Here is a 22,222-nt window from a genome sequence, read left to right as displayed (position 1 = left end):
ACTGACCAAGACAGACCAAAGGCAACAGCAATGCAGCAAGCAGCGCTGCGACAGCACCACAGCAGCAGGTGAGGGAAGCGCGGGCGCCTCCACATCGAGCACAGCCTCTCCTGCTTGCAGGGATGATCCAGCGGGAAAGGGCTGAGCAACTACACGACCTCTGCTTTTGACCAGGGACATCTGCACTTTGCTCAGCTCAAGGGCACAACAGCAATTGTCCAGAGTCCACAAGCTCCTTTTAACTGGGATGACCCTGAGCGGAGAGCTCTCCATGCTGTCAATATACAGACACCATAGAACAGGTCAGCAAGAGCAGGCTGGACACTGGCCGCAGGCACTGTGGGCTGCCTCCCTGGTGAGGCAAGGCAGTGCCTTTAGAACAAGTGCTTCTTGGTGATGGACCTGAGAATTCTGAAAACCAGGCATTAAAATACCTGTGAAGCCTTGGCCACACAACCAGATGCCTGCCGGTTGCTCAGGACTGCGAAACATGACAGTGCTGGAGGCAGACGCAGCTTTTGTACATCACACATCAGCAAAGTTTAACTCATGAGGTTTAGAAATGGAGATGTGCTGTGAGTACCTGCAAAATATCAGGATAGTTACAGGAAAAAACCCTGCACCTTGTCATTTACTGTGGCACTTGCAAGGTAGGGACGGGACCTTGTGCAGGATGGCATCAGGAAGGACAGTGCCACACAGAAGCTTCACAGCCTGAGCAGGTCTGGGGTGAGGGAAACCAGAAGCATCTCATGCTCTTCAGACACAGGGATGCCAACTAAAGCATGAGGCCTCAGTGGTGCTCATGGAATAACCAAGGAGCGTCCTTACACGAAGACACATTCATTATTCAGCAGTTAACCTCAGGATAGCAGTGTTAATGCACAAAACAGCAAAACCAAGTGCTAGTCTAGGCTCTACTACAGCATGGGTGGTGAAGAGAAGGAAGTCCTTGACTTCTCCCCATCCTTCATGGAAGGAACTACACCAAAGCCCTGACCCACGTTAGTCCTAGTTCTATGGTGGGTTTCTTGAGGCAGAGAGGGTTTCAACAGGGACTGTTTTAACCTCTGCCATTTTGCGGTTCAACTCACAGTCCAATTAAGATCACACAGGTCCACAGAACCTCACTGCCAAAGCCACCACTGAACAGTTTCGCTCATGTCTACACTTCAAAAAGGAAAGTTAAATTGGAGAGGACTCAGAAAGCTCTGTGAGAATAAGAAGGCTGGGAAATTTGACTCAATTAAATCATAAAGCCTAAGGAATCCCAATCTATTCATTTTGTCAATTAAACGCTCATGGAATGAATTTTAGCTCAGCCAGACTACATCCATGGGAGTAAAAGACAACAAACAGCGTATTAGGAAAAACCCAAACGAACTGCAAAGGTAACACCATCGTTCTACCCCCTGAAGCTCTCATAACAAAATCAATTTTGGTTTTCTTAAATAAATAAATAATAAAACCCCACACAAAACAAGCAAGCCATGGTTGAGCCAGAATGTGTAGATTTAACAATAATCACTAAGCAATGATCTTCAGGCTGGGTCCTACCACATAATTCAGACAAGACCATACTGGCATCTTTTAATTTGAAGCTTATGAGCCTAACAAAAACATCCCTGTGAAGCACTGTAAAGCACTCGCACCACAACAAACTACCTTCATGGGTACCTCATCAGCACCAAGCTTTTCCTCAGAGCGACTCCTTGGTACGGGTAGGGACTTCTGTAAGGCTGATCTCTGCCAGGGCCTGCCAGCCCTGATAAGGCATCAGCAACATATAGTGTTGTATTTAGCTTTTAAAGCCGTTTTATGAATTTCTGAAGTCAGGACCTAAATGAGACATTTCCACCCTCCTCAGTGGTAGGTGTGCAAAGGAGCGCAGGGGTGAAATGACAACTGGAAACAAACAATACCGCGACAGGGTAAGTCCAGCCAGCCAGCCACCTCAGCTCAGGAACTTCCCATACCTGCTGCGTTAGTTTTAATGCTGCCTGTTGGTCCCACCACCTCTGATGCTATCAAACGGCAGAACGTCCTGTGGCAGAGTGCCACAGTTTACTAGCATGTTGTGTGAAAAAGCACTTCCGCCTGTTTATTTTAGACCCACTGCATCACAATTTCCTGTAAGAAACAGAAAATTGATGGTCCCTCCTTGCTTTCTCTGACCTGCCCATCACTTCACACATCTGCATCGTATCTTCTGTCAGCAAGCTTCTCCCCTAAGGTGAGGAAACGAAGGCTTCACTTGCCCAGAAACCTGCTCATCCGCACTGCCCCTGCCTCTTTTGAGACGGCTAACCAGAACTGCCAGCAATAGCCAGGGCACAAACTGCCAATGACTTATGCAGCGGCGTTAATGATGTTTTCTGTTTTGTTCTCTGTTCCTTTAAAGTAATTCCAAAACGTCCTTTTTAGGCTACAGCAAGGCATTGAAGTGACACAATTGCTGAGACACCAGCAGCTCTTTCCTGAATACTAAAAGCTGATGTAGAGTCAATTGCTGCCGCGTTTGTTACCTTCATTACACCTGCTGCCATCGTATCATGTTTACCACACCACCACTCAGCCACTCAGTATTATCTAGTCTCTGTGACTTTTTACAGTCTGGTTTAGCTACCCTAAATAATTTAGGATTAAATTTCCCTTCTCCACATCACCATATCTAGGAAAGAAAAACAACCAAAAAACAAGCAGCAGAGGTGCCTGTGAAACTCCACAATATCCTCCCTCCACTGCGAGCACCAGTCATTCATCCCTACCTTTTTTTGCCACCCTTCAGCCTGTTATTAATCCCCCAAAGGGCCTTCCCAGGCTGCTGCCCCATGGCTTTTCCCAAAGGGCCTCGGCGAGAAGTTTGCAAAACCCAACGCGGAGCCCCGGGAGTTACCCCTCGGGGCGATCCGGACCACCAGCAGACTTGGAAAACAAAGGTCAGAGGCATCCTTCCCCCTCCAGGAAAGCAAACCGACGCTCTCCCCGTCCACCGCCTGACCTCCGCCAGCTCCTCCTACCGTGTCAGCGGTATTTTGCAGCCCCCCGGGCCGTTGCGGCCTCCACCACCGGGGAGCCGGGCCGCTCCGGTGGGCGGGGGGCTGCGGCACCCCCCTGTCCCCCGGGGGAGCAGCCACTCCCCGGGCCGCGGGCCCGCTGCCCACCGCTTTCCCCCGCCCCCGGCCCAGCCCGGGTCACCCCGCTGCGCCCCCGCCCCGGGAGGCTCCTGCCGCCGCCAGCCCCACCCGCCGCCGGCAACCGGGACTGGCGGGGCCGCCGCTGCCCTAGCGCACAGCCCCTCCGCCAACCGGGGCCCTCAGCCCAGCCCGCCCCCAAGCACCGGCGCGTCCCCGCCGCCCTTACCGCCCTCGCCGAGGCCCTGGCCCGCGGCAGCCGCCCAACGCCGAAGGCCCCGGAGGCCCCGCAAGCACCCCGGGCCCGGCGCGACCCCGCTGTTCCCTTGGCAACAGCCCCCCCGGCCAGTTCCAGCGCGTGTGACGCGGCCCCCGCGGCCCCGCCCCCGCCAACCGGTAGCGCCCGCCCGGCCCCGCCGCTCGCCCCGGCCCGCCCGGCGCGGCCTTACCCGAGGCGCCGAGGGAAAATGGAGGCCTCCGCGGCGGCGGCGGCGAGCGAGTTGGGGGGGCGGAGCAGACGAGCTGCGATCTCCGGCCGGGCGGAGCGGCGCTACTTCCGCTTCCGGCGGCGTGGAGGGGGGGAATGGGGGCGGTGGGGCGGTGGGTGCTGCTGCCGGTGCTGGTGCTCACGGCGCTGGGCGCGGCGGTGCGCGGCGGCCCCGGGCCCGTTACCTGCGGCTCCGTGGTGAAGCTGCTCAACGTGCGGCACAACGTCCGCCTGCACTCGCACGATGTGCGCTACGGCTCCGGTAACGGGAGACAACCCCCCCCCCCCCCCCCCCCCCCCCCCCCCCCTCCGCACCCCCCCCCCCCCCCCCCCCCCCCCCGCGCCCACCGGGCCGGGTCAGGCCTGAGCGCGGTTCTCCCCCCTCCGCAGGCAGTGGGCAGCAGTCGGTGACCGGGGTGTCGGCGGCGGATGACGGGAACAGCTACTGGCGGGTGCGGGGCCGTACGGCGGCGGTGTGCGAGCGGGGCACGCCGGTGCGCTGCGGGCAGGCCATCCGCCTCACCCACCTGGGCACCGGCCGCAACCTCCACAGCCACCGCTTTGCCTCCCCGCTCTCCGGAAATCAGGTACCCCCGGGATCCCGGCCCCACCGGGGGTCCCCCCTTCTTCCCTGGGCACGGCTGGGCTGCCCTTGTCACCCGGGCCCTGCCCGGTCCCCTGAGTCCCCACCGGGTTGTCCCAGTCCTGACTTGGTCCCCCTTGTCCCCCACATCCCCACTAGTTCAACCTTGTTCCCAAGTCCAGATCGGATTCCCTCATCCCTGCCAGCCCCATCTTATCCCCCAGTCCCTGCCGGATTCTCCCTGCCCCTACCAGTTCCAAACAGGTCCCCCGTGTCCCCACCAGTTCCACCTTGTTCCTAAGTCCAGATCGGGTCCCCCCTTCCCTGCCAGCCCTGTCTTGTCCCCCCATCTCTCTGGATTCTCCCTGTCCCTACCAGTTCCAAACAGGTCCCCTGTGTCCCCACCAGCTCTTGTCTTGTTCCCCAATCCAGACTGAGTCCCCTATGTCCCACAGCCAGCTCCACCTTGTCCCCTAGTTCCTGCTGGGTTCCCCCTGTCCCTTCCAGTCCCAGCCAGCTCCCTCCTGTCCCAAACAGGACAAGAGCAAATGGCCTCAAGTTGTGCCAGGGGAGGTTTAGGTGGGATATTAGGAAAAATGCCTTCACTGAAAGGATTGTCAAGCCCTGGAACAGGCTGTCCGAGGAGGTGGTGACATCGTCATCACATGTAGCTGTGGCAGCTGGGGACATGGGGTCAGTGGTGGCCTTGGTAGTACTGGGTTAACAGTTGGATTCAACGATCTTAAAGGTCTTTTCCAACCTAAATGATTGTACATCCCTACCAGCACTGCCTTGTTCCCTGGTCCTGACCAGGTCCCTACCAGTCCCACCTTGTTCCCCAGTTCCTACCAGCATCCAAGTCCCAACCAGACCCTCCAAGCCCCAACAAAGCCCCAGTCCCAACCAGGTCCCTCCTCCCTCCTTGCCCCCCAGGCCCAGCCCCTTCCACTGCCCATCTCCTTGCCCTCTGGGCCCAACTCAACACCCCAGGTCCCCCCCTCTCTTCATCCCAGCCCCCAAACAAGCTCCTTTTCACCCAAAGGAGGTGAGCGCATTTGGGGAGGCCGGCGAGGGCGACTACCTGGACGACTGGACAGTGGTGTGCAGCGGGACCTACTGGGCGCGGGACAGCGAGGTGCGCTTCCAGCACACCTCCACCGACGTCTTCCTCTCGGTGACGGGGGAGCAGTACGGGCGGCCCATCCACGGGCAGAAGGAGGTGCACGGCATGGCCACCTCCAGCCAGAATAACTACTGGAAGGTGATGGAGGGCATCTTCATGCAACCCAGTGAGGTCTTCAAAGCAGGGCAGTACCACACTGAGTTGTGATGGACAGACAGACTGTCGCCAAGCCTCTGGGAGCTGCCCTGTGGCGTTTGGGACTGCTCAGCCCAGGGGATGGCCCCTGTTCCCACACCTGGGTCTGGCACATGTCAGGTGGCAGAGCCCCAAGTCCAACGTGAAGCAGATCCCAATGTCCTGAATTTGATGTGGGGCAGATCCCGGTGTCCCAAATCTGACACAAAGCAGATGCCAGTGTTCAGACCTGACCCAAAGCAGAGCCCAACATCCAAGATCCAGTCCAAAGCAGGTCCCCACATCCCAAATCCAGCACAAAGCTGAGCCCAACGTCCAGACCTGGCCCAAAACTGAGCTGAACATGCAGACCTGACCCAAAGCCGAGCACAGTGTCCACGCCTGACGCAGCTGAGCCCAACATCCAGACCTGACCCAGCGCAGATTCCCAAGCTCCCCCCTTCTTCCCCTGTAGCTCCCTCTGGCCGAGGATCCCCCGAAGGATGCTGTCCCCCGGGAGCTGTGCCACGGTACCCCCCCGCTGTACCCCAAACCGCTCCCCGCACCCAGCGGGGCCCTGCGGACATAAAACTGCTGAACCCTGCGCTGTGGTGTGGCTGTTTGTGCGGGTGGGGAGCGCAGGAGCGGGGCTGGGGGCCGGCCCCGGTGCCCGCCCCCCCGGCCCCATCCCGGCGCTGGCCGCGGGAGGGCGCTGCCGCTGCCGCTCACTCCGGGAAAGCGCCGCTCGGCCCTGCCGCGCCGCCGGCCCGGCCCCGCCCCTCCCAGCGGCCACCCCGGGTGCGCGGGCGCTCGGCCCCACGGGCGGCGGCGGCGGCGGCGGCGGGGCCGGGGCGGGTGGGGGGTGCACGGCGGGGCCGGGGGCCGCCATGCCGCCGCCGCTGCCCGCTGCGCTGCTCTGCCTCGTCGTCGTCGCGTTGCTCGCCGGGCTGCTGGCGCGGTCAGAGCCGGGGGGGCCCACGGGGGACTCGCTGCGCGGGGTGGGGGGGGCCCGCAATGGTCACGAGGGGAGGCATGGGGCTGGCAGTGGGGTGACAGGGCTGGAGGGGGTCGCAATGGTCACGGGGGGGGGGCGTGGGACTGGCAGTGGGCTGGCAGGGCTGGGGGGGGTCGCAGTGGTCACGGGGGGGGGCGTGGGGCTGGCAGTGGGGTGGGCAGGGGTCTTGGGGCCGTGACAAAGCTTGGGGGGGCTCACAGGGGTGAAGGGGGGGCCCGTGGGGCTGACAGTGGGGTGACAAGGGTGTAGGGGGGTTTGGAGGGGTGACAGGGCTGGGGGGAGCTCACAGGGGTCAAGGGGAGCCCCCTCAGGGCTGGCAGTGGGGTGGCAGGAGGCTTGGGGGGGGCAGGGCTGGGAGGGGCTCACAAGGGTCAAGAGGGGGGCAATGGGCTGGTAGTGAGGTGCCAGGGGGCTTTGGGGGGGTGACAGGGCTGGAGGGGGGTAGTCAGAGGGCCCACGGGAGTCATGGGGGGGCACAGGGCAGCGTGGGGGGACTCACAGGGCTGAGGGGGAGATGTTGGGGGGGCAGCAGGGGGATAAAGGGGACTTTGGGCTGAGGGAGAGGTGTCAAGGGGTGGGGGGAGCCTGCAGGGGTTTGGGGGGTCCTGGGGTTGGAGGAGCAGTGTGCAGGGCATGGGGGGGCTGCAGGGGGGTGGGAGGGTGTCAGGGGGGTGGGGGGGTCAAGGGGGGCCCTCAGGACTGAGGTGTGTGGGGGTGTCAAGGCTTGTGGGGGGTGACCCTGCAGGGTCTCTGCCCCAGCTTGGGGCACCTGTGGCGGTAGGGCCGGACCTTGGGAGCTCCCATCCAGCTGGGGGTGCTGGGGATGGTGTTTGAAAGGCAAAGAGGGGCCCCAGCCCCAGGGGGGAGGCTGACCCTGGTCTTCCACCTGTCCCCGCAGGTGGCTGGCGTGTCGCCTGGCCGTCACCTGGTGCCGGCAGAAGCTACATGCGGAGCTGAAGATCGGCTCCTTCGGCTTCTTCTGGGCCCAGGACATCAGCCTCAAGTTCCAGCAGGAGCAGCAGACTGTGGTGGGTGCCCAGGCGAGGGACAGTCACTGGCGGATGAGGGCAGGCAGGGTGGCTGCCGTCACCTCTGGGCTGGTGGCAAATCCCTGCAGCCAAGCGGCGGTTGCAGAGCCCCACAGCTGGTGCCAGGCCCTTCCCACGGCCAAACCTGGGGGTTTGGGCTGCTCCCTGCTTGATGCCAGGCATTGGGAGCAGAGTGGGAATGGGATGAGCATCACAAGGCAGAGCCAGGTTGTTTCTTCTCTGACCTACCTGTGTGTCCTTGCAGGAGATAGACAACGTCTGGATCTCCAGTAAACTGAGCCGGGAGCTGCCGTACGTACACCCACCCCATCTCCTTCCCTGCTCTCCTGGGGGGTCTGGCTTATTCCTGGCCCCACTGACTGTGGTTCTGCTGCCGTTACACCTTTCTGCAGCCCCTATATCCCCGTGCTTTGCTCTGTGTGGAAGTGAATCACTCTTCCTTGAGGTGGCAGTGTCTTGTTGATGCCCTTGTGCTAGTCCTGCATGTCCCCAGGGCAGGGGACATCCCTGACAATGAGGCCAGGTGTGCTGTGTGCCAGCTCCTGTAAGCTGCCCATGCTGTTCTTCCACAGGCGCTACTTTGAGCTGTGTTTTGGCGAGGTGCGAATCCGCACAGATCTCCAGAAGGGCCCTGGGTTCCAGCCGTCCATCCCTGAGGCTCCCAGGGATGCTGATGGAAATGAAAGCAGAACAGACCTGACTCTTAAACCCTCCCTGCTGAGGCTCCTTAGCCAGGTGAGGCACTGGCTCAGTGAGGGGCTGTTGTGGGCTGCACTGCTGTCAGACACCCCTCACAGTAGCACCTTCCCCCCAGCTCTTTTCCATCCACATGGACTCCATCAACATCATGGTTCTGCATGTGGCCACCTCAGAGTCTCTCTGGCACATCCACGCCAGCAAGACACGTCTCCTGCTGAATGGCGATGGGAAGAGGTAACGCTGTGCTTGAGCCCCGCTTTGCCTCCCCAGCCTGGCCCTGGGTCCCAGGGGGCAGGGAGACTCCTCTGACCCCAACGTGGTGTCTCACCTCTCTCCATCCCACCCAGCAGCATCCCATGTTACCTGTGATGTGACACATTAACCTCCTCTGAGGCTGGTCTGGTCCCTTTTCCTTCATGGGAAGTTTGAGTTGTGTGTTCTCCAAATGACGAGTTGCTGCACTGTGCACAGGGTGTGCTCTGCTTTTGGGAGGACTTGGAGCAGGGACCTGGGTCACAGAATCACACAATGATCAGGCTTGAGAAGGGATCTCTGGAGATCATCTAGTCCAAACCCCTGCTAACGCAGGTTCACCTAGAGCAGGTTGCACAGAGTTGTGTCTGGGTGGGTTTTGAATGTCTCCAGAGAGGGAGACTCCACAGCCCGTCTGGGCAGCCTGTTCCAGTGCTCTGTCACCCTCCAAGTAAAATAACTTTTTCCTCATATTCAGATGGAACTTCTTGTGTTGCAGTTTGTGCCGATTGCCCTTTGTCCTGTTGTTTGGCACTACTGAAAAGAGCTTGGCCCTGTCCTCTTGACACTCATCCTTAACATACTTATATACATTGATAAGATGCGCTCTGAGTCTTCTCTGGGCTGAACAGCCCCAGCTCCCTCAGCCTTTCCCTATGAGGGAGATGTTCCAGTCCCCTCATCATCTTCGTAGCCCTAATGGGGTTAATCCCTAATGGGTCCCTGTGTCCCACAGAAAAGAGAGGGCAGGGGCTTGGTTAGGAGGCAGCAGGTTCTGCATCCTCCGTCTGTTCTCTGCTCTCAGCCTGACCTGCGAGGTGAGCCTGACAAAGGTGAACAGCAAAGTCCTCCGGAGCAGCCAGCTGGTGAGTACTGGGGAAAGCAGAAATTCAACACTCTGAGCCTGGGTTCTGGCTCTCTGGGACACCCTGGGGACCTGTTCCAGCGCGTCCCCGAGGCTGGGCAATGCTGCAAGGCTCTGGGCTCCCTGCTGTGCCCAGCGCTTCACCTACAGCACCTGCTGCCAGGGAGTTGGGTGGCTCCCTGCGCACTCCTTGTGTCCCCATACAGGATGACACCTGCCTGGCAGAGCTGGCCCTGGCGCTCTCGCTCTCACTGGAGATCAGCAGCAAGCGGCGGCTGGTGGGCGTCAGGCTGCGCGTCCGGACCCTGCAGGCAGAGCTGCACGAAGGGCTGTTCTGCAGCCCACTGCTGCGCTGCGTCACTGCCGGCGCCTGGCGCAGCAGCACGGAGGAACAGCCCCGCACAGGTCAGGGAAGGGGACAGGGTAGGGGGGTGCCAGCCCCTACACTTGCACTGGAGCCAGAGAGATTCAGCTCTGTCCCACTGCAGCACCCTGGGGGGTTGGGCCTTCCTGTCACTCTGTGTCTGTCCCCAGGCCCTGGGGAGCCCCTGAAGTCCCTGTCCCTGCTGAGCAGGGACACGCTGCAGCTCATCCCCAGGAGGGTGGAGGTGAAGCTGGAGAACACCAGCGTGGTGCTGTCTATGAACAGCCAGAAGAGGTAAGGAGGCAGGTGGAGAGGGAGGCTGGCCTAGCCCTGATTAGCCATGGGGACACGGACCTGGGGACAACTGTGCTGTTCCCTGCTCATCCCCTGCTCTGCCAGACCGCAGAGAGTGAGTCTGAGAGCTCACCCCAGTGGGAAGGACTGAGCTTGGCCTGGGGCCAGGCTCTTGGGGAAGGAGGGAGGCATGTGAGCTGGTGGGACAGCCTGATGGGATCCTTTGATGGGATGAGAGGGCTGGGCTGGGCTGCAGCTGAGCGCTGGCCGGTGTCTTTGTCCATGCCAGTGTGCCAGTCAGCTGGGGATGAGAGCTGGGGAGGTGGAGGACGTGACAGCGCAGTTCCTTTCTGGCAGTGACTCCTTGCTTCTTGCAGGCACCTCACCTGGAGCCTGAAGCTGCTGCAGTTTCTATATCAGCATGAAGAGGAGCAGATCCCACTGCGCAACTTCACGCCCACCTCAGACCTGGACCAAATGAGTGTAGAGCTCCAGCTGGAGGGCAAGTAGCCAGGAGGGTGCCCACGGGTCAGAGCTGCTGTCACTGCCCTCCACCACCCGTCACTTCTGCTTCTGTCTCTCCGCAGATGGCCTTCTCCTGTCCCAGAGCCGCCAGCGCATCGTGTGCCTCAACTCCTTGAAGACCAGTGTGCAGGTGAGTGAGCACTGGGCATGCTCCAGTCCCCCAGGGGTGGCTGGTTTGGCTTCTGGCACAAGTTTTTTTGCCACCTGGCCCTCTCCCTGCTCTAGGTCACAGCCATTGACCTCTCAGCTGCTGTGCTGCTCAACACCTGCATCATCCACTACCGCCACCAAGAGTTTTCGCACTGGCTGGGCCTGTTGGCACAGGAATGCAGGTGCCGGGCAGTACCTGTCCCCAGCCAAGGGCACAAGGGAAGGTAAATTTGGCCTTGGCACAGCTGCTGGTATTGCAGCTCATTTCCTCTTGCCTGCCGTGCTCCGGTAGGGTGCCCCGGCACCTAGCACCTTCCCCACCCTGTGCACAGCCTGTGGGATGAGATGGCTGGTCCGGAGGGTGGCAGGCGGTTGGGGATCCATGTGGACAGGGTGCCCCTCTGGGCCTGCTCCCTGCCAGGCTCTATGGGACACAGCACCTCGGGAACAGCCTGTCCTTGCTTGTCCCGTGCAGGAGCTATCCCCAGATCATAGCGCCCATCATCCTGTGTGCCTCGCTGTCCAATGTCAATGTGTCAGTGCAGCTTGGGGACACGCCACCCTTCGCCTTGGGCTTCAACTCCATCTCTGCAGGTATGGGCTGGCAGGTGGCACCAGGGTGGCTCCTGGGCTCTTCCTGGGGGTCGGTGGCTCTGCCAGAGGGGCACCAGGACAGGAATGGGGAGAGCTGTGCCACCTTTGTGCTTGCCTACGTCTATCTCTGGCCAGGGGTTGTGGACCCCTGCCTGGGTTGCCCCTATCTGGAGGCAGCTGGGCAGGCAGCAGCGAGCTCTGCCCGCTCCCCTCCCTCCTGTCTGCCTGCAGACTACCAGCACCTGCGGCCGCAGAGCGTGCACCAGCGAGCGGTGCTGGCCGTGGACCACCTCTGCTGGCGCGTGGGCAAGGACTCGCACATCCAGCGTGCCCCGCATCCCCCCAACATGCATGTGTGGGGAGAAGCCCTCATCCTCGACTCCTTCAACCTGCAGGTGAGGGGTGAGCCGAAGGGGTGAGGGGTGGCTCTCAGCAGGGAGCTGCCTGTCCTCAACTCCATGTGGGTGGTGCAGGGACACATGGTGGCCCGGGGACATCCTGCAGCCTGAGAGTGACCATTCTATTTGTCCTGCCCCTGTCCTGCAGGGCAGCTACAACCAGCCCCTGGGTATGTCCAGTGCCCAGTCGGACACACTCTTCCTGGACTGCACCATCCGGGGGTTGCAAGTGGAGTCGTCAGACACCTGCACCGAGTGCCTGGCCAGGGTCCTGCCCCTGTTCTGCCCGCGGCCCCACGGAGCTGAGCTTGCCAAGCAGCCTCCCTCTGCCTCCGGCGAGCCCTGGGGGCTGCTCTGGAAGGTGGATTTGAAGGTGGAGGATGTGAACCTTTTCACACTCTCGGCCCTAGTGGGTAAGTAGCATCCAGGCTGATCCCGGGTGACTGTCCTAGAACAGCCCTGTGGTCAGAGGAACCTGGTGTGTTGTGGTGTGCCACCAGCGCTGACGTGCCATCTCTCTAGGTGCCCTGGAGCTGCGGCTGGACACGCTGACCATCCTGGGGAGTGCTGAGAGCTGCACAGTCAGCGTCCAGGGCATGGTGTTGGCCTTGGTGAAGAGCATCACAGAGAAGATGCAGCCATGCTGCAAAGCTCCTGCCATCCCCAACCCAGTGGCCAACCTCTCCATGCTCTCCGTCACGTACCACAGCAGCATCCGCTCCCTGGAGGTTGGTTTGGGTGTCCTGTCTCTGCTTTATCCTAGACTGGTGGGACTGGGGTGGCTGGGGCAGGGGGAGGATTGGCTGGCACCAAAAGGCGCTGGAGAGGAGAGTGAGGCTGTGCTGGACCTGGCAGTGACTTGGTGCCTGCTTGCTCTCTCTGCTGTAGGTGCAGTGCGGCGAGGGGCTGGCAGTGCTGTGGAGCCCACCTGACCACATGCACTTGTACCATCACACCCTGGCCACCCTGCAGTGCCATGAAGCCTTGCAGAGCGCCCTCGGCCACAGGACATCTCCCTCCCTGCCCCCAGAGAGCCCAGTATCCCACCCAGCCACCCCTACTGAGACACCGGGGCCCCTCCAGGCAGATGGGACCCCCCCCAAAAGACTCCTGTCCCTGTCACTGGAGCTGAGCTCTGCCAAGCTCACAGCCTTTGTCTCTGAGGCCAACTACATCAGCCTGGCAGCTGAACGGACCTCTGTGAGCTGGCACGGCGGTGCCCTGCATGGCTACTGTCCCGAGCTGGCCGCTGGCTTTGACGGACACAGCATCTTCAGCTTCAAGGAGGTGGAAGTGAAGCTGCTGCCAGAGCTGGAAGAGGTCATCTTGCACCGCTGCGCCTTCCCCACCCTGCGCACCCTTCGCAACCGTGGCTGGGCTTTCTCCTTTGCCAGCGTGACCATCGAGTTCCCCTACCAGTACGACTTCTCCCACACGCTAGATGCTGCCGTGGGCGTGCAGAAGTGGCTGAAAGGCTTGCATCGGCGCGGGCGCCCTGCCAGCACGGCGCTGCCCCCCGACCTCCTGCTCAAAGTGACGCACTTCTCCTGGGTCTTCCTGGATGATGTCTTCGAGGTCAAGTTACGGGACAACTACGAGCTGATGAAGGATGAAAGCAAGGAGAGCGCCAAGCGTTTGCAGCTGCTGGATGCCAAGGTGGCCGCGCTGCGCAAGCAGCATGGCGAGCTGCTGCCTGCCCGCAAGATCGAGGAGCTCTACGCCTCACTGGAGAAGAAGAACATCGAGATCTACATCCAGCGCTCGCGGCGCCTGTATGCCAACACGCCCATGCGGAGGGCCCTCCTCACCTGGACGCTGGCCCACCTGGAGCTGGTGGCCATGGCTGATGAGTCCTTCCATGGCACAGAACGTGTGTTGGAGCAGATGAGGGACATAGATGGTGTCAGCCCGTTCCCCCCCGAGGGTCTGGAGATGGTCACCCAGTGGTGCCGCATGATGAAGGGCAGAGTTGGCAGCTTCTTTGGTGAGTCGCTTTGTGTGAGAGTGCCCTTGGAGGATGGCATGGTAGCTGCGTGGCCTGGTCTCCCAGGACAGGGACCTGCCGGCACCATGTGATGCGTAACCAAGCAGAGAAAATGATTTTTGGAGGTTCAAGGGAGCGGGAAGGGAGCAGAGATGTGACAGGACAGCGGCTCCTGCTGTGGAGCAGAGTGGGGGAGCGGGGCAGTGTCCCTTGGCTGCCCCATCTCTCAGCCCTTCCTCCACCCTGCAGTGCGCATCCGTGACTACCCTCGCTACCTCTTTGAGATCCGGAACTGGCAGCTCTCCGGCCGGCTGATCGGAGCCGAGCAGTGCGGGCAGGCCTGCTCCCGGCGCTGCCAGGTCCTAAAGCTGGGCCTGCCCTGGGGGGATGCGACAGTGGAGAGGAACATGCCACCCTTGAAGTTCTACCACGACTTTCACTGTAAGAGCTGGAGGGACAGAGGGGGCTCTATGCCGGGGTGGGGATGGGGCTTTGTGGGACGTGCAAAGGGCTGAGCCAACCTCTGTGTCCCCAGCTGAGATCTCCCAGTACACCATCGTGTGGGGACCCTGCTGGGACCCAGCCTGGACCCTGATCGGCCAGTGCGTGGATCTCCTCACCAAGCCCTCAGAGGACCCCAGCACCCCATTGCCCTGGTGGGACAAGAGCCGCCTTCTCTTCCACGGGGACTGGCACATGGACATTGAACAGGCCAACCTGCACCAGCTGGCCACCGAGGTGGGTGCCACTGGGGGAGGGAGCAGAACGCGGCGTGGGGTCAGCCCACACCTGCTTCTTTCCATGCTTGTCCTTGCAGGACCCCTACAACACCACGGAGAACATGCACTGGGAGTGGAACCACCTCTCCTTCCACTGGAAGCCAGGGCAGTTCGTCTTCAAGGGCAACCTGGACATCAATGTCCGGACAGCCTCCAAGTGAGTGTGGGCACAGGAGCGTGGGGGCTGCCACCAGCGCTGGGGGGTAACCAGGGTCTCTCTCCCCATTCAGGTATGATGACTGCTGCTTCCTGCACCTGCCTGACCTGTGCATGACGCTGGACCTGCAGTGGCTGTGCCACGGGAACCCCCATGACCACCATGGCGTGGTGCTACGCTCCCCTGAGTTCCTGCCCGAGGTGCCGGTGGGGCAGCAGTACGACTCCTACCGTGCCTTCCGCTCCGAGAACCTCAACCTCTCCATCCGGATGGACCTGACACGGCCCAGTGAGGGTGGGTGACAATGTCCCAGGGATCCCTTGGGGCCAAGGGGGACAGGGTGGGGCATGCTGCTTTTGGTCATCCTTCTCAGTCCTGGGTTGGGTGCTGCCGTGTCCCTGCCCCGCAGTGCGGGCTGACGGCAGGTATATTCTCAGAACACTCCCAGCCCCGGATCCTGCTCTACAGCAGCACCCTCCGCTGGATGCAGAACTTCTGGGCCACGTGGACCAGTGTGACGCGCCCCATCTGCCGTGGGAAGCTCTTCAACAACTTGAGACCCAGTAAGAAGAAGCTGGGGCAGCATTACAAGCAGCTGTCTTATACTGCGCTCTTCCCCCGGCTGCAGGCAAGTCCTGGGGGTGGGGGTCCGGTGTTACCTCCCCGCTCTGCCCGCGCTGGGCTCTCAGCCCCCGCTGTCTGCTCCCTCGCAGGTGCATTACTGGGCCTCCTTCGCCCAGCAGCGGGGGATCCAGGTGGAGTGCTGCCAAGGGCACATCTTCACTCGTGGCACCCAGCGGCTCATTCCACAAGGTGAGTGGGGACCCTGCCAGCAGCACTCGCAGGCTGCGCAGGTCCCGGCTGACCCCTCTCCCTGTCCCCCAGCCGGCACGGTGATGCGACGCCTCATCTCGGAGTGGAGCATCACACAGATGGTGAGCGACCTGAGCCAGGTCACCGTGCACCTCATGGCCTCCACTTGCGATGAGAACGCCGACCACCGGCTCGACACCCTGGTGAAGAAAACCCATCTGCTGAGCCTGTCCTCCCTCACCTACCAGCGGCACAGCAACCGCACGGCTGAGGAGGTACTGCTGCAAACGTGTCGGGCATGGCAGCCTGTGCCAGCCTGATGGCATCCCCTTGGGACAAGGGGACCTTGGTCTTTGGGTGCTGTGGGTGGGGATTTGGCTGGGGAGGAGACAGACCTGCAGGACCTCCGATCTCCCGAGGGTCTGGCCAAAGGGATGCCCTGTTCCACCCGCAGCATCCCTGGTATGGTCCCTGCTGAGGGCTCTGCTCCCCACCCTGCCTGCAGGGCTCCCGACCCCTGTGCCTGAGGTCTGTGGGCAGGGGCTGGGGGAGGGGGTGGCTTTGCCATGCTGAGGCTCTGACCCTCTGTGCCCAGGAGCTGCCCCTGCGGGATGGAGACGATGGTTTCCACACGCACCAGCTGCACTTGGTGGACCTGCGGGCGTCCTGGACCACCACTAACCGGGACATTGCCTTCGGCCTCTACGATGGCTACAAGAAAGCAGCCGTGCTCAAGCGCAACCTGTCCACCGAGGCTCTGAAGGGGCTGAAGATTGACACGCAGCTGCAAGCCAAGAAGCCAAAGCGAGGCCCGCTCTCTGCTCACTCCATCCCTGCCAGAGTGACCGCTCCCATCACCAGCGGCCGTCCTGAGAGAGCCTCCTCGGGGGGTGAGCACAGCAGGGAGGGCAGCAAGGGGGAACCCACAGCCAGCCATGTGCACGCCAGCCCAAAGCTATGTCTGTTTTCCCTCTGTCGCCCCCCGCAGCCAGCCCTCCGCAGCATGACACTGACCCTTTCTCCTTCCCCAGGAGCCTACATGCTGCAGAAGCTCATTGAGGAGACAGACAAGTTCGTGGTCTTCACAGAGGAAGAGTCGGGAGCCAGCGAGCAGCTGTGTGGCATCGCCGCCTGCCAAACCGATGACATCTACAACCGCAACTGCCTCATCGAGCTGGTCAACTGCCAGGTATGAGCCTACTGCTCCCCACGCTTCCCACAGCCTTGCTGTGAGAGGGGCCGTGCCTGCCCCCGGGGCTCGTCTGACCCCCAGGGTCTCTCCCCCCTGCAGATGGTGCTGCGCGGTGCAGAGACAGAGGGCTGCGTGATTGTGTCCGCCGCGAAGGCCCAGCTGCTGCAGTGCCAGCACCACCCAGCCTGGTACGGGGACACGCTGAAGCAGAAGACATCGTGGACCTGCTTGCTGGATGGCATGCAGTACTTCGCCACGACAGAGAGCAGCCCCACCGAGAGGGATCACGGGCAGCTCTGGCTGGAGGTGAGCAGCTCAGGGAGGGCTCTGATGGGTGAGCTGCATGGGAGGCAGGCAGTGCTGCCAGTGCCCTGGCCAAGGCAAGGAGAGCGGCGACAGCCAGCAGTGGCTCCTTGCCTCCCCAGGTGAAAAATATTGAGGAGCATCGGCAACGGAGCCTGGACTCGGTGCAGGAGCTGATGGAGAGTGGACAGGCGGTGGGGGGCATGGTCAGCACCACCACAGGTACTGCCTGCAGAGCTGGCTGCTGTGCCTGCCCCAGTCCTGCTTGCGTGGGACCCCAAGGCTGGTGAAGCTGAGAGCACCTGGCTCATCCCCGGCCATCTCCAGGCGCTGGCCAAAGCTCTGAGCCTTGTGCTGGGGTGTCCCCAATGTGCCAGGACGTGGTGCTCTGACCCTGGTCCCCCTGCCTGTCCCTAGACTGGAACCAGCCCTCGGAAGCCCAGCAGACCCAACAGGTACAGAGGATCATCTCTCGCTGCAGCTGCCGCATGTACTATATTAGCTACAGCCATGACATCGACCCCGAGCTGGCCACGCAGATAAAGCCCCCCGAGACTCCTGCCAACCAGGAGAAGGAAGACCTGCTGAAGAAGCAGGAAGGTGGGTACATCCAGACAGTGTGTCTTGGGGGTAGAGCTTTGGGCTGACACACAGGTGCCAGCTGAGTCCAGGGATGGTCTGTCTCGGCTTTGCTGAGATCGGAGGGCTGCATACAGGAAGGGGGGTCCCCAGCCATGTGGCAGTGCACCAGATGATGCTGGACATGCTGTGCCTGCTGGAGCCAGTGCAACAACAGCTTGGATCATTCCCCATCCCTCTCCATCTCTGGCTGGGCCCCACATACATCCCATTTCTGGCCATGCTGAGGCCCCACTTGCCCTTGGTTCCTGCAGGAGCTGTGGATACGTTCACACTGATCCATCACGACCTGGAGATCTCCACCAACCCCGCACAGTATGCCATGATCCTTGACATAGTTAACAACCTGCTGCTGCATGTGGAGCCCAAACGCAAGGTACCCACAAGGCTTCAGGTCACCGTGTCACTCACTGCACCCAGGGCAATCCTAACCTTCCCCTATCCCCATGTCCAGGAGCACAGCGAGAAGAAACAGCGGGTGCGCTTCCAGCTGGAAATCTCCAGCAACCCAGAGGAACAGCGCAGCAGTATCCTACACCTGCAAGAGGCCGTGAGGCAGCACGTTGCCCAGATCCGGCAGCTGGAGAAGCAGATGTACTCCAATGTGAAGGTGAGCCCGCATCCAGGCAGCACCTGGCTCCCCAGGGTCCCTGCTCTGGGCACGAGGGTGCTGAGGGTTGTCTGTCCTTCAGTCCCTGCAGGATGACAGCAAAAATGAGAGCCTGCTCGACCTCAACCACAGGCTGCAGCAGCAGCTGAGCCAGGAGAAAGCTGACCTGCAGCTGGAGAGTGAGGAGCTGAACATACTGATCAGGTAGGGGCCATCTCTGGCTTCCCCAGCATTGTGTCCCCCTTACTCCAGGGCTCCCACGTCCCAGCACTTCCCTCTCTGCTGCAGGTGCTTCAAGGACTTCCAGCTGCAGCGAGCCAACAAGATGGAGCTGCGAAAGCAGCCGGAGGACGTGAGCGTGGCACGGCGGACTGAATTCTATTTCGCCCAGGCACGCTGGCGCCTGACAGAGGAGGACGGGCAGCTGGGCATAGCTGAGCTGGAGCTCCAGCGCTTCCTCTACAGCAAGGTACCGAGCCGGCTGGTGGCACCCACAGCCCCCGAGCCAGGGCCCGGGCTGCGCGGAGCTGACAGGACTGTGTGTGCAGGTCAACAAGTCTGATGACACGGCCGAGCATCTGCTGGAACTGGGCTGGGTCACGATGAACAACCTCCTGCCCAACGCGGTGTACAAGGCAAGTGGCAGCCTGGGGGACCAGCCCTGCCACCCAGGGGACCCACGAGTGGCCTGGCCAGGGTGGCCTGTCCTCATGCCGGCCACCCGTCCTCTTCCCTGCAGGTGGTGCTGCGTCCCCAGAGCTCCTGCCAGTCCGGGCGCCAGCTGGCGCTGAGGATTTTCAGCAAGGTCCGGCCGCCGGTGGGAGGCATCTCCATCAAGGAGCACTTTGAGGTGCCGGACTGGGGGGTGGTAGGGTCCTGGTGGGGCGCCAGCAGCGTGTGCCAGGCTCTGACCTGCCTCTCTTTGTGGCGTACGAGGCATGGACTTTGTCAGGATTGTGAAGCAAAGGCCTTTATTGTTAGCTGCAGCTTTTCTAAGTTTATACTCCGTACATGCACTGCTAAAAGCTTCATTATTGCTCAAACTCTACTGTCCACGCACCCAGCTGCTGTTCACTACAGGCTACTCTCTGCTGTTCATGCCATTTCCTTATCTTCTAGAGGTTAGATCACATTCCTCCTTTGCTTCTGTCTCATCCAGGTTTCTTCTCATACTCCCTCAAAGTTATTTATGTCTTTGCTGCAGGATCACAGCTGCACATTATCAATGTCAAAACAACCCACTGTCTCCGTCCTCTACATCTCTCCCCACAGGTGAACGTGGTACCCCTCACCATCCAGCTCACCCACCAGTTCTTCCACAGGATGATGGGTTTCTTCTTCCCTGGTCGCAATGTGGAGGAGGAGGAGGTGGGGGATGAGGAAGACAAATCTAAGCTGGTGACAACAGGTGAGACACTCGTGATCGCCCTCCTCCCTGGCACCCAAGCGCTGTCCTTGAGCAGCTCTGGCTGCGAGCTCAGGATCTGTTTGTGGGTGGCTGCTGGCAGGACACGCATCGAGGAATAGGGATTCATGATCTCCCCTGCGGGCGGGGAGCTGGTGGAGAGAGCAGAGAAGCTGGAGAGGGGTTTGGGTCATGGCTAACCCCCAGCCAGACCCCAGCCACCGCCTCGCACCCTGTTTGTCCCAGGGATCCCCGTGGTGAAGCCGCGGCAGCTGATCGTGGCCGATGACTCGCTGGGCCCAGGGAAGGGAGTCACTCAGGGACTGAATCGGACGTCAGGGGTCAGGAGATCATTCCGAAAAGCACCCGAGGTACCTGCTGCTGCTTGGAGGGGGGAATCTGGGAGAGCCCCACTGTGGAGCCTGTCTTGTCCCTCAGCTGTAGGGCTGGGAAGCCATGTCCTCCACCCGCTTGCCTGTCCCATTTTCTCCTGCTCCCTCCCGCCATGAGAATTTGCATCCTTTACAGCCAAGCACCTGCGTGCTTGATGTGATCCTTGCAGCATCTTGTTTTTCTAACACCACACCAGAGCAGCTCTCACCTCTCTCTGGTGAAGCAATGCCATGGCCTAGTGCCCAGCTGTCCCTTCCCAGCTGGTTCCTGGCTGTCCCCCCAGTTTTGCTGACTGACTGTGTACCGAGCAAAAATGGACTCCAAATCAAATATAAAAATAAATGCAGTTCATTATATTGCAATACAATAAAGGTAAATAGCATGCAATATGATAAAAGGAAACATACTAGGTGTGATGTGCAATATGATAAAAGAGCAAGAGCAGCAGAGCATCAAATCGTGATTTGATTTGATTGCATATCATAATGCGAAGCGTCACAGAGACTAAGAAAAGGAGACATCAGCAGTTACCACCTTAACATCATCCAGGCCCATGCTTCAGCTGGGAACCCTGTTGCTGCTGGCACCTGGAGTCCAGTGGGAAATGGGCAGTTCCTATGTGGTGCATCCACCCATAGGTGAGGCTTCTGGCCCAGTTCCGCAGCTTGCCCACCTCTACTCAGTGAAAAAGTTTACATACCTAGTAGTGTAAGCAAGCTTTTAAGTTTATGCCAAGTGCAGGCGTGCAGCGTCTTTTGATTCGTAAGGTTCACGCGCGGCTGGGACTTTGGCCAGACACCTGAGCGTGGTAGTTGTGACCCACTGGTGGTTGTGACACAGCTGCACACTATAATTGTCTGGATGGTTCTGCTCCTGTCTTGTTTGTTCAGGGGGCCCAGGACAAACACTACCTGCTCCTTAAAGTTGTTCTTCAACTCCCTAAGCGCCCTGTCCAAGTTAAACAGTTCCTAGTTATACACAAAGAGTTTTGCATCAGCAGCAGTCAATTTAATAAACTTTCACCGCGTTCCCTCTCCTTCCCTTCTGCTCACGGCTCCTGCTCTGTCCCCAGCATCCCGTGGATGACATCGACAAGATGAAGGAGCGCGCAGCCATGAACAACTCCTTCATCTACATCAAGATCCCACAGGTGCCGCTCTGCGTCAGCTACAAGGTGCGGGGCTGGTGGGGCAGGGCATGCTGGGGAGGGGGCACAGGTGGCCTAGGGCACCGTCCCTGATACCCCTGTCACCTAGGGGGAGAAAAACAGTGTGGACTGGGGCGACCTGAACCTGGTGCTGCCGTGCCTGGAGTACCACAACAACACATGGACGTGGCTGGACTTCGCCATGGCGGTGAAGAGGGACAGCCGCAAAGCCTTGGTGGCACAGGTATGTGGGGCCCCAGCCCGCGGTGCCTCCTTGCCGCTTGCAGGGAGGCTGCCAGAGCTGCTCTGCCCAGGATGGAGGTGGTAACCCCATGGTGGGTGGCATGTTCTCTGGAGCGGGAAGCAGCCATGCTGGCTCAGCAGCTCAGGCTCTCGCCCATGCTGAGGGGCCTGGGTGCGGCCGTGGGGTGCTGAGCCCCCTAAATCCTGGGGCAGGTGATCAAAGAGAAGCTACGCCTGAAGCCGGCAGCAGGCGCAGAGGCCCGGGGAAAGCTGGAGAACAAATCGGACGGGACCATCCAGCAGCAGGAGGAGGATGAGAAGGCACGTCTGCTCATTGGGCTGAGTGTGGGTGAGAAGAACCCCAGCAAGAAGTCGATCTTTGGCAGGCGCAAGTGACGGCAGCACCCGGCAGGCCGGGAAGGGACTGTGGGGGGCTCTGTGCTCCCCCGCTCTGGAGGTGCACCCCTATGCTGGGGGGGGCTGTGCTGCTCGCCACAGCAATGCCCGAGGCGGGGGTTAGCCACGCACAGGCCCCTGGCAGCCCCATTGCTGTGGGGCAGGGGTGCAGCAGCACAGGGATGTGGGGCGCAGCGTGCTCCGAGGCCACTTTGTGGGGCACGGACCCCCGTGCCAAGGGCCCCTGTGAGCATCCCCCCTCCCTGCTGTGCGGGTGCTGGGCCTAGCCCCAGGGCCTGGGGAAGCAGCAGGATCGCTCCAGGCTGGGAGAAAGGGGAACGGGAGAGAGTTTAAATAAAAGAGTTTTTAATTTGGAACACACTTTGGGTCAGCGGCTCATCACTTGCCCAGGCTCAGGGCTGTGTCCCCCGTCCCCCCCCCCAAGTTCGGCAGCA

General features: G+C 60.7%; 3 protein-coding genes across 4 annotated transcripts in view; 2 read left to right on the top strand and 1 right to left on the bottom strand.

Moving 5' to 3' along the window:
• Positions 1-3,667, bottom strand: part of SUPT6H (SPT6 homolog, histone chaperone and transcription elongation factor) — a 29,531-nt gene extending 25,864 nt beyond the window's left edge. Inside the window, exon 1 of one of the 2 annotated variants that reach the window (XM_040616111.1) lies at positions 3,584-3,667. The gene's annotated coding sequence lies outside the window, so the exon portion shown is untranslated. Of the gene's footprint in view, positions 1-3,363; positions 3,441-3,583 lie in introns of those variants that run through there. The other variant, XM_040616103.1, reaches the window with a different exon arrangement.
• On the top strand, positions 1,899-6,105 carry SDF2 (stromal cell derived factor 2). Its single transcript, XM_040586346.1, has 4 exons — positions 1,899-1,931; positions 3,535-3,883; positions 4,012-4,208; positions 5,247-6,105. Exons 1-4 carry the CDS (start codon positions 1,899-1,901, stop codon positions 5,532-5,534), a joined length of 867 nt encoding a protein of 288 aa, XP_040442280.1. The 3' UTR covers positions 5,535-6,105.
• Positions 6,106-6,358: 253 nt separating this feature from the next.
• KIAA0100 (KIAA0100 ortholog) lies at positions 6,359-22,148 on the top strand. Its single transcript, XM_040615982.1, has 39 exons — positions 6,359-6,459; positions 7,415-7,544; positions 7,810-7,856; positions 8,138-8,300; positions 8,380-8,498; positions 9,322-9,382; positions 9,588-9,786; positions 9,916-10,039; positions 10,417-10,541; positions 10,627-10,694; positions 10,790-10,938; positions 11,190-11,308; positions 11,540-11,703; positions 11,855-12,119; positions 12,229-12,434; positions 12,595-13,690; positions 13,940-14,131; positions 14,226-14,428; positions 14,508-14,626; positions 14,700-14,920; positions 15,064-15,254; positions 15,340-15,439; positions 15,512-15,714; positions 16,035-16,329; positions 16,471-16,628; positions 16,731-16,937; positions 17,057-17,156; positions 17,352-17,534; positions 17,828-17,949; positions 18,028-18,183; positions 18,266-18,387; positions 18,472-18,652; positions 18,732-18,818; positions 18,923-19,033; positions 19,456-19,591; positions 19,835-19,959; positions 21,054-21,155; positions 21,238-21,372; positions 21,585-22,148. The coding sequence occupies exons 1-39, from the start codon at positions 6,389-6,391 to the stop codon at positions 21,765-21,767; spliced, it is 6,738 nt and encodes a 2,245-aa protein (XP_040471916.1). The 5' UTR covers positions 6,359-6,388; the 3' UTR covers positions 21,768-22,148.
• The last annotated feature ends 74 nt before the right edge of the window (positions 22,149-22,222 follow it).

Source organism: Falco naumanni, chromosome 1 (genome assembly GCF_017639655.2).
Source record: "Falco naumanni isolate bFalNau1 chromosome 1, bFalNau1.pat, whole genome shotgun sequence".
Taxonomy (NCBI): domain Eukaryota; kingdom Metazoa; phylum Chordata; class Aves; order Falconiformes; family Falconidae; genus Falco; species Falco naumanni.
This window is presented reverse-complemented; position numbering and strand designations above follow the sequence as displayed.

Coding starts and splice junctions, on each gene's coding strand:
- KIAA0100 (XM_040615982.1), top strand. CDS start 6,389: ATGCCGCCGCCGCTGCCCGCTGCGCTGCTCTGCCTCGTCGTCGTCGCG. Junction 8,301..8,379: donor TGCTGAGGCTCCTTAGCCAG/GTGAGGCACTGG, acceptor CCTTCCCCCCAG/CTCTTTTCCATCCACATGGA. Junction 9,383..9,587: donor TCCTCCGGAGCAGCCAGCTG/GTGAGTACTGGG, acceptor GTCCCCATACAG/GATGACACCTGCCTGGCAGA.
- SDF2 (XM_040586346.1), top strand. CDS start 1,899: ATGACAACTGGAAACAAACAATACCGCGACAGG. Junction 1,932..3,534: donor ACAAACAATACCGCGACAGG/GTAAGTCCAGCC, acceptor GCCAACCGGTAG/CGCCCGCCCGGCCCCGCCGC. Junction 3,884..4,011: donor CGATGTGCGCTACGGCTCCG/GTAACGGGAGAC, acceptor CCCCCTCCGCAG/GCAGTGGGCAGCAGTCGGTG.